The sequence below is a fragment of the Periplaneta americana genome, chromosome 11, assembly GCF_040183065.1.
Source record: "Periplaneta americana isolate PAMFEO1 chromosome 11, P.americana_PAMFEO1_priV1, whole genome shotgun sequence".
Taxonomy (NCBI): domain Eukaryota; kingdom Metazoa; phylum Arthropoda; class Insecta; order Blattodea; family Blattidae; genus Periplaneta; species Periplaneta americana.
In genome coordinates, this window is record NC_091127.1 from 18,622,622 (window position 1) to 18,634,159 (window position 11,538).

An 11,538-nucleotide genomic window follows, 5' to 3' on the forward strand; every position below is an offset into this window, starting at 1 on the left:
ATCCTGGGGTATTTTAGTGAACTTGCGGATCTTTGGGTAACGGGATAATTTTGGGTAAATTAGGGTAACGCTGTATAATTTTAGGAAAATTAGGATTATTTGTGGTAACTTGGGGTAATTTGATGTAATTTATAGCAACCATATTTAATTTTGGATTAATTCAGGGGAATTTAAGGTAATTTAAGCTAATTTTGGGAAATCTATTGTAACTTACTGTTACTTGGGGTAATTTAGCGGAACTTCGAGTAATTTAAGACAATTTTGAGGTACATTATGTAAATTTGGGAAATAGGGGTAATTCGGGATAAATTAGGAAAACTTGGGGTATTTAGGGGAACTTACGGTAAATTGGTTTTGTTTGACATGTGGTAAGTTATTTGCATTTAATTAATACTTTTATGTATTTATTTACTTATTTTGATCAGTTAATTTTAAATTTATTTATTTATTTATTTAAATTTAATTAAATCAATTAATTAAATAAATTATTTATTTACTTATTTAACTTTAATTTACTTTAATTTCATTTTAATTTACTTAATTTTATCAACTTATTTATTGATTTACTTATTTACTTATTCAAATTAATTTATATTAAATTAAACTAAATTTAACTTAATTTAATTTACATATTTATCAATTTATTTAATTTTTTTATTTAATTTAATGTTATTTATTTAAATTTAATTTATTTAATTTATTTTATATATTTCTTTATATTTAATTTATGTAATTATTTATTTATTTATATTTAATTCATTTAATTTATTTATTTACTTATTTATTTATTTAAATTTAATTTAATTCCATTCATTTATTCATATTAAATTTTATAATATATTTATTTTTTTATTTTTTTATTTATATTTAATTTGATTTAATTATTTAAATTTAATTTATTTAATTTCATTAAATAATTAATTTAATTATTTATTTATTTATATTAAATTTATTTATTTTATATATATATATATTATTTATTTATTTATTCATATTTAATTAATGAATCTATATTTAATTTGAATACAGTTTTCTATTTATTTATTTATTTACATTACTTATTTTTTTAAATTATTTATTTATTTATTTTCATTTAATTTATTGAATTAATTAATTTATTTTTACATTTATTTATTTTTTAATTTATTATATAATTTATTTATTTAAATTTAATTTTATTTTATTTTATTATTTATTTATTTAAATTTAATTAAATTAATTTATTTATTTATATTTAATTTACTTAATTTATTTAATTATTTATTTATGTATTTCTAATTAATTTTATTTATATATTAATTAATTTATTTTATTTTTAATTTATTTGTATTTTCTTTATTTATACTTAATTTATTGTCTTATATTTAATTTATTTTATTTATTTATTTATTTAACTAATTTATTTATATATTTATCCAATTTAATTATTTATTTATTTTATTTGTTTATATTTTATTTTATTTAGTTTTTACTTATTTGAATTTAATTAAAATTTATTTATTTATTTATTTATATATATTCATTTTATTCAATTTATTTAATTTATTTATATTTTATTTATTTATTTATTTATTTATATTTATTTATTTATTTATATTTTATTTATTTAATATATATTTCTTTTCATTTATCTAAATTTATTATATTTAATTAATTCATTTATTTATCTAATTTATTTATTTATTTATTTCTTTACATTTAATTTCTTTAATCAATTAATTAATTTATTAATGTATACTTAATTTATTCAATTGATTTATTTTTTAATTATTTAATTTATTTAATTAATTAATTTTTTTAATTTAATTTATTTAAACATTTGTATTTAATTTATTTAATTAATATTTTTATTTACTTATTTATTTATTTATATTTAATTTAATTTAATTTTTATTTATTTATTTATTTATTCGTTTAAATTTTAACTATTTATTTATTTATATTTCATTTATTTACATTTATTTATATTTTATTTATTTATTTTATTTATTTATTTACTTATTTATTTATATAAATTTAATTTAATTATATTTATTTATATTCAATTTAACTTTATTTTATTTTATTATTTATTTATTTCAATTTTATTTAATTTTATATATGTATTTATATTTTAGTTATTTAATTTATTTAATTAATTAATTTAATTATTTATTTATTTACATTTAATTTATTTATTTATATTTAAATTATTTAATTATTTCCTTTTATTCGATTTATTTATTTATTTATATTTAATTTAGTTATTTACTTACGCATTTATTAAAATTTAATTCAATTCTATTTATTTATTTATTTTTCTAATTTATTTATATTTTATTTATTTATTTTATTTACTTATTTTTACAATTAATTTATTTAATTAATTTATTTATCTAATTTATTTATTTATATATTTATTTATTTATCTAATTTATTTATATATAATTTGTTTATATTTAATAAATTTATGATTTATTTATCTAATTTATTTTTTATTTATATTTAATTCATTCATTTATTAACTTATTTATTTAATTATTTATTTATTTACATTTAATTTATTTATTTACCTATTTATTTGTTTACATTTAATTTACTTATTTAAATTTAATATAATTTTTTTCATTTATTTAATGAATTTATTTATTTACATTGTATTTATTTATTTATTTACTTATTTATTTATTTACATATTTATTTATTTGTTTCTTTATTTATTTATTTACATTTTATTTATATATATTTTATTTAATTAATTTATTAATTTATTTACTTATTTATTTATTTAAATTCAATTTAACTCCATTTTTTATTTATTTATCTGTCATTTATTAATTAATTTATTTATTTCATTTATCTATTTATTTATATTTAATTTAATTTAATTAATTTACTTATTAATTTACTTAAATTTAATTTAATTTAATTTATTTATTTGTTTTATATATTGATTTATTTATTTAGTGTTATTTAATTTACTTTATACATTTATTTATTTATTTTATATTTTATTTATCCATTTATTTATATTTAGTTTATTTTTTATTTATTTACTTCTTTAAATTTAATTTAATTCTGTATATATTACATTCAATTTAATTTAATATTTATTTATTTATATTTAATTTATGTAATTTATTTTATTTATATATTTATTTATTTATATTTCATTTATTTAAATTATTTATTTATTTAGTTGTTTATTTATATTTAATTTATTGCTAAATAACTGTGAACTGTGAACTATTCTACACATATCAATTCGATTGATAATATAAACATAGCATGTAATATTGCAACACTTGTACAAAATTTACTTATAATGTATTTAGGCATAAGCTTTGTAACTGGCGAGCGGATTGATTTTATATAGTACATAGATAATTTAATTGTGGATTTGTAATGTGTATTTGTAATGTATTAATTAATTGTGGATTTGTAATGTACTTAAGCATAAGATTTATAATTGGCTAGTTGATCATATATTGTGTAGAGCAGATAATTTTTATTTGGTTTAATTCTTGGATTGTAATCTCTATTTAATCGACTCTGTATTTTGCAACAGTGTAGTGCTAAAGAACTGATTAGAATAACGCAGAGAGAGGAAATAGGCTCATACGCATATGCGGACGACATAGTAGTAGGGTCAAAAGATCTTACGAAATTACAGGAAACTATGAACGCCATGGTGGAATGGTGCACGAAGCACAAATTTGAGATAAATGTGGAAAAAACTGAAATGATGATATTCAGAAATGGCAGAAGAACACCGGAAGCAGCAGAAATATCCATTCAGAACAGGAAACTAAAGATAGTGTCAGACTACAGATATCTAGGCATGACATTACAAACCAGTGCGAAATGCTACACAAAGCACATAACAGAAAGAGCCACACAAGCAATGACAGCGATGCATGACGTAAAAAATATCAAGTCTCTGAGCCTAGAAACAGCAATGGCACTGTTTAAAACCAAAATATTGCCAATACTAACATACGGCATTGAAATAATTGGAGAGCATCTAACAATGGCTAACCTAGAAACACTATATTTAACCTAGAAACACTATATTTAATTAATTTATTTATTTATCTAATTTATTCATTTATTTATGTATTTATTTATTTATTTACATTCAATTTATTTATTTTTTTCATTTATTTATATTTAATTTATTTATTTATTTAATTTATTTATTTATTTTAATTTTATTTATTTATATTTAATTTATTTTATTTATTTATTTATTTACTTATTCATTTATTTAAAGTTAATTTTATTTATTTATTTATATTTAATATTTTTATTTTTATTAATTTATTTAATTTATTTATTCATAATTAATTAAGTTAATTAATTAATTTATTTATTTATTTAAATTTAATTTTATTTATTTATTTACATTTAATTAATTAATTAATTTATTTGTTTATTTATTGAGTGACTTATTTATCTATTTAAATTTAATGAATTTAAATTTATTTTATTTAAATTAAATTAAATTTTATTTTATTTATTTATGTATTTATTTATTTACTTATTTATTTGTTTAAATTTAATTTATTTTCATTTAATATTAATTGTAATTCAATTTAATTTAACGTAATATATTTATTTCTTTGTGTAAATTTAATTTTGTTTATTTATTTATTTATTTAATTTATTTATTTCATTATTTTATTCTATTTATTTAATTTATTTTTATTGTATTTATTCAACTTAATGTAATTCTTTATTTATTTATTCGTTTATTGAAATTTAATTTAATTTGATTTATGTATCTATTTAAATTATATTTATTTATTTAAATTAATTTTTTGTAATTTAATTTCGTTTCATTTCACTTAATTTAATTTAATTTAATTTAATTTATTTCATTTATTTCTTTAGTTATTAATTTATTTAAGTTTAATTTAATTCAATTTATTTAAATGTATTTAAATTTTATTTTATTTTATTTTATTTATCTATTTATCAATTTTAATTCAATCAAATTTAATTCAATTTAATTTTATTTATTTGTTTACTTAAATTCAATTAAAATTTTATTTTATTTTATTTATTTATTTATTTATTTATTTATTTATTTATTTATTTATTTATTTATTTATTTTAATTGATCTCAATTAACTTATTTATTTTTTAGTATACTTTAGCTTAGTTTAATTTATTTATTTATTTATCTATTTGTTCAAATTTAATTTAAATTTATTTTATTTATTTATTTATTTATTTATTTATTTATTTATTTACTTATTTAATTATTTATTTATTCACTTATTTGTTCATTTACTTATTTATGTATTTATTTATTTAATTTACTTTAGGTTATTTAATTAAATTATTTATTTATTTATTTACTTTAATTTAATTTATTTAAATTTAATTTAATTTAATCTAATTTATTCAAATTTAGTTTAATTTAATTTATCCATTTAATTGAATTAAATTAAATTTATTTATTTATTTATTCACTTTTTTTTTCATTTACTTATTAATTAATTAATTAATTTATATATTTTAAACACACTGTGTAAATAAATACGATTAAGTAAAGTTAGCATCGTTTGCATAGTGGGATAGTGTCAATGTTCTTTCTTTGCATTCGATAATGTGTATATATATATATATATATATATATATATATATATATATATATATATATATATATATATATATATATATATATATATATATGTTATCTCCGTATGAAACTCATGGAAAGCAGACGAAATCAAGCAAAGCGTTTATTAAATGACTGCCGTATTTCGTCGAGGTACCACCCAGAGTGCTATATCAGCAGTATTATTATTATTATTATTATTATTATTATTATTATTATTATTATTATTATTACCGTAGGTCAGATATTTTGAACACCAGTGGATTTCTCTTCGTAATAAACAGAGACTGTTGCACTTGTTATAATGTTAAACGGGACCTAAAAACTATCTAACGCCTTGGTTATAGCCTAGTTCATATATTGCTATGATCTAGGGTTATAATAAAATAATTAAAGAAATGTGAACGCTATCATATTGAACTATGCGCCAAAAGAACAAAATCAATAAGCGAGTACGCAAAACAAAAGTAAATTAAATGCAATCTAAATGGCCATTTGGCTGCAATAAATACATTAATTATTAAATTGACCTGTTGGTAATAGGAAGGTATTTTTTTTTATGCCTGGGCGGGAATTTTCTAGTCTCTGAAGGGAATCTGGGCTTTAGAATCTTGTCAGCACTGAGATTGACTTAGATACCAGTGTCGCCAATTCAGCTGTTTTCCTGCTAGATCTAGCGTTTTCAGTGTTAGTTTAGCAGGTAAAATTTATGAAATTTGTATTGCTCATGTAGAAATTTAGCGGGTTTTCTTAATACCGACAGCGGTAAAATAATCTTATTTTTACATTGACAATATAGCAATTTAGCGGTTTCTGCACTGCATCTAGCGTGTTTTTAGCAATCGTGTTGGCTACCCTGATAGTTACAACACGGTGATATAACCAAAAATGATCACATGTGATTATCGGAACAGAAAAACGTCGATGACTTGAAGTACGATGTTATATACGCCTGCTAACGAGAAATACGTGTAAACATAATTTTTGGTGTTAATTAATCTCTCTTTATTTGTGTTTATAGTATGGCACAGATCTCCAAAACGCTTTATAATTTTCGAGAAAAATTTCGTGTTGTTGATAGACAAGCTTTAAATTGGTTCCCAGGACATATGGGCAAGGGCATGAAACAAATGCAGCAAAGACTGAAACTTGTGGACTGTGTTGTTGAAGTTCATGACGCGCGAATACCAATATCTGGGCGTAATTCAAATTTTCGTCATACTGTTCACGGCATCAAACCTCATATATTAGTTTTAAATAAGAAAGATCTTTCAGACCTTCAAAGGAAGAATGAAGTAGAAGAAATGTTAAAAAAGGATGGCGTTCAACATGTATTTTTTACAAACTGTAAGGATCAGAAATGCAGTGGCGTTAAGCAAATTATTCCTACTGTAGCGAACTTGGTTTCTTCTTCCGAAAGGTACAACAGGAGTGACGAGAAAGACTTCGCTGTTATGGTAATTGGTGTACCGAATGTGGGAAAATCGTCGCTTATAAACGTTCTAAGAAACAAACACATTGGCAGAAAAAGTGCAGCTCAAGTTGGTGCAGTTGCTGGTATAACACGAAGTGTTCAGAACCGAATTAAAGTTTCTGATAATCCTTTAGTTTATTTATTAGATACCCCTGGAATTTTGACTCCCAACATTACAGATGTAGAGACAGGACTTAGGTTAGCGCTGTGTTCGTGTTTGCAGGATCACTTGGTTGGTGTAGACGTCATAGCAGACTATCTCTTGTATTGTCTGAATAAGCACAACAATTTCAGTTATGTGGAACTCATGGGTTTGGAAGAGCCAACGGACAACATTGGTACTGTGTTGACGAAAGGTGCTGTAAAACTGGGCAAATATCAACGAATTCTCTCAATGGAAAATAACAGATATATACAGAGACCAGATCTTGAAGCAGCAGCTCGATACCTGATCAAGTCTTTTCGATGTGGAGACCTTGGAAAAATACTGCTTGATTCTCATTACTTTACATTGTGACTGAAGTAATTTAGTACATAATAGGCAATGTGGCAGTTGTAGAGAGTTCTGATACCCGTGTTTAAAATTATTGCCTTTAAATCTGAATATATATAGGATCTGCTCACATTTAAAAAAAATGTACTGGATTAAGTAGTTTTGAATTGAAAGTACATTGTGTAGGCCTATTCATTCAGTTCTATAACATTATTCCTTATTTATGTCCTTTCAACGAGCAAAGGAACCAAGCGACTACAAGATATTATGGTAATTGATAAGCACAGGAACGCCATTTCGTAGTGCTTTAGCATTAACATCTTTAGCAAGACTTCTGGCTTCTGTTGCATTCAAACAATTCTAAAATACGATAATTTGGTCCAGGGAGCATCCGTTTTTGGTGTAAAGATAATTCGTTTGGAGTGTTTCTTAATTGAAATTAGGAAATGGCATTCCTCTGCTTAACATTTAATGATATTAGTGATTGTGAGGACAGAATAGTGAGGAGGATGGAATTAGCGAGGAAGAAGAGTGATAAAAAGTGAATAAAAGAAAGTCAGGGGTGGCAAAAGTGATAGAAATATAGAAGGAAGTGTTAAGTGAAGAAGATAGTGTAAGAGTGTAGTAAGATAGGCATACAAACAATGAATAAAAGAAAATTAAAGTGAAAGAATATCTGAACAAATGTGAAGTGGAAGAAAGAGAAATTTGTAAGTGTAATTAAGTGAATTAGGGGATAGGGAACAGATGCATTATAGGACCCACCCCGAGTATTCCATAGTATCGATTATATATTGTATATTTTCGATTATTATATCAAGTATGCCATCTTAACAAAACTAAATACATAGTACTATAAACATGTATAATTTAATAAAACCAACAACAATGAAATTAAGCTCATATTAGTCACCTTTGTTATACAATATATTAAATTTTATTCAAAATAAAGTTAAAGAAACAAACCAAAGCTAAACTTAAAACACAGTAACATTAAACTTTCAAACAATAAAACATTGGTATTAATACAACAATAAAATTAAGTTCATATTAGTCATCTTTATAATATATTATAAAATACTAATTCTACTCTATCTATACTGTATTATTGGTCCAGGGAAAATACTAGTCTCTCACAAAAACACATTTTTACTAGTATTTTCCCTGGACCAAAGAGTTAAAAACAAAATTGGTGTAAAATTAGCATTTTACCATGGACCTCACTGGAGATGTTCCGTTTCATCTTCTCCATTATCTGAGTGATTTCACAAAGTGCTACGATACGGCTTTCCTGTGTCTATCATTTAATACCTTGTAATTTCCAATGACATCTCCACAGAAGTTCATTTCGTTACTTTTAAATTTCTTCAGTCTCATCCTAGGATTGCATGTTTCGCAAAACAGTTCACTCCTAAGTAAACCACATTGGCATAAAAAAAACCATAAACATAGCCTACATGTCTTTATTCTTGGATAAAGCAACTAAAAAGTTTACAACTTATTTATAATTTCCATTTCGAGGCCTACATTTTAAATCAAGAGGGAGAATTCGATCCACTTCTTTTTTATATTTAACTATAGCATTCGAAATTGCCTCCATGATTATGATCAAACTAGTTTACAACAATATTTATTGGTTGGCAACATAATGAAAACAATATATGTCGATCATTTAATTGATCGAAACGCAACTTCCGTTGACCTTTTTTTTTTTTTTTTTTTTTTTTGTGGCTTAGCATATTTTTATATTTAGGGTGGGGCCTATAATGCATCTGTTCCCTGTAACTATAGGAGTAGGCCTATTATAGAAATAAATTTATGGAAAGAGGAAATTTAGGAGTGAAGTGAAGAGAGAAAGTTAAATACCAAATAAATAGAGGACGGAATAGTAGGGAAATAGTAAGTGATGTGTTTTAAAATAGATAAAACAAATAATTTCGGAGAAAATAGCTTGAAAATAATGATTAAGACCAGGTAGATTTGAGAATGGAGAATAACATAAATAATTAATATAAATTATTAAGGAAGGGAATATGCATTATTTAATAGGAAAGCGAGAAATGGAAAGGAGACAGTCTAGGTCTGAGAAAGAGAATAGAACAGGATAGATAGGGAAGAATAGATAGCAGTTCATTTAAAACAGAAGAATAGAAAGTAACCAGAAAATACTTGGCAAATTAATATATTAATAGAAAAGGGTAATATGTATTAAAGGGACGGTGGATCGAACAGCAGAAATGTGATGTTCGGTTGTTTCCTAATACCCTGTACTCGTCACATAAGTCGTTTTTGTGTTTGCACAGTGGTTCCTTTCTGAAAAGAATTTTAATAGTTTGTTACTAGATGTGATTTTAGTCAGTTTGTAATATTTTGGTCCAGGGAAAATACACATCTCTTATAAATATACAACAGTGGCTGACTTAGCGGCTTATGTAACAAGTATCGGGTACTATGAAACTTTCCAAATAAATAGGCCTATCATAATATATTATCATTTATGTACTTTCAACTATGCTGCAAATAAATACTACAGAACTCTGTGCACTTTCAGATTAAAAGTAAACATATTTTGGTGCATAACTTGTTTCATTGTTGCTCAAAATATTTTTTTTATAGATTCTCCTCTGTCTTTGCTATTGGAATGTGTACCAATCGTATAGTAGTAGTATTTATTCCATATTTATAAACCGTATTTTACATATAGTATATTAGGGTTATAATTTAAACCAATCATAACAAATTGAAACTTACAGACTACCATACAATAAATATGCACTTGTAAGCATATAACATATATAAATTAATTAGATTAAGGCCTTGAAATTACAGTCGAAAAACATAGAGAATTTGACAAGAATAGACATGTTGCACTTATAGATAATATAAGTCGACCTGGTTGGCAAGTTGGTATAGCGCTGGCCTTCTATGCCCAAGGTTGCGGGTTCGATCCCGGGCCAGGTCGATGGCATTTAAGTGTGCTTAAATGCGACAGGCTCATGTCAGTAGATTTACTGGCATGTAAAAGAACTCCTGCGGGACAAAATTCCGGCACATCCGGCGACGCTGATATAACCTCTGCAGTTGCGAGCGTCATTAAATAAAACATAACATTTAACATTTAGATAATATTAAGCCACTTCGCTAATATACACACATACATACATACATACATGCATGCATACTTACATACATACTTACTTAGTTACTTACATAGACACAATACATATAGATACATACGGTAGATATACATTAATTTGATTGAAGGCTTAAAATTATAATCGAAAAACCTAGAGAATTTAACATCAATAGACATGTTGAACTTGTAGATCATATTAGGACATTTCACTAATATATGTACATTTGTAGACATATCATAACATGTAGACATATATGTTGTTGTTTTCTAATGCCAGGCGTTTGACAATAAAGTCATTTGACCTCTTGCATTCCAATATTTTTCAAAGATATTATCATGGCCAGCCACTGAAGAACATATATTCATACATACATAGACTCACACACAGATATACCTCAGTAACAAATAATTAGAAAGAATGAACAATATTAAATACCTTGGACATTCATTATCATTTACACATGACTTTGATATACAAAATAAATTTACCAAATTTATAAAAAAACATAATGCATAATAAATACAGTTTTAAGACCATCATTAATTTAGAGTTATACACAAATCGCAATTTTAAAAACTCTTGCCTGACAGTTTTAATCGCTTCCGAGATGGAGTTCATGAGACACAAACTGGGACGACGAAAGAAATAATGATATCCTGAAATAACTCAAAGTCGAATCAATATTACAATATGTTAATCATTTCAAAAGGATGGATAGAACACTCATACCGAAACAAATCCTCAGTACGCTCCTCGTGAAAGAAAATTCGTTGGTCGCCCTGCTAAGAGTTGGACTGATGTGAGACCATAACAGACCACCTGGTCTAAT

The 11,538-nt window shown here is 22.9% G+C and overlaps 1 protein-coding gene across 1 annotated transcript; it reads left to right on the forward strand.

Moving 5' to 3' along the window:
• The first annotated feature begins 6,448 nt into the window (after positions 1-6,448).
• LOC138708859 (mitochondrial GTPase 1) lies at positions 6,449-11,024 on the forward strand. Its single transcript, XM_069839115.1, has one exon. It carries the CDS (start codon positions 6,628-6,630, stop codon positions 7,594-7,596), a length of 969 nt encoding a protein of 322 aa, XP_069695216.1. The 5' UTR covers positions 6,449-6,627; the 3' UTR covers positions 7,597-11,024.
• The last annotated feature ends 514 nt before the right edge of the window (positions 11,025-11,538 follow it).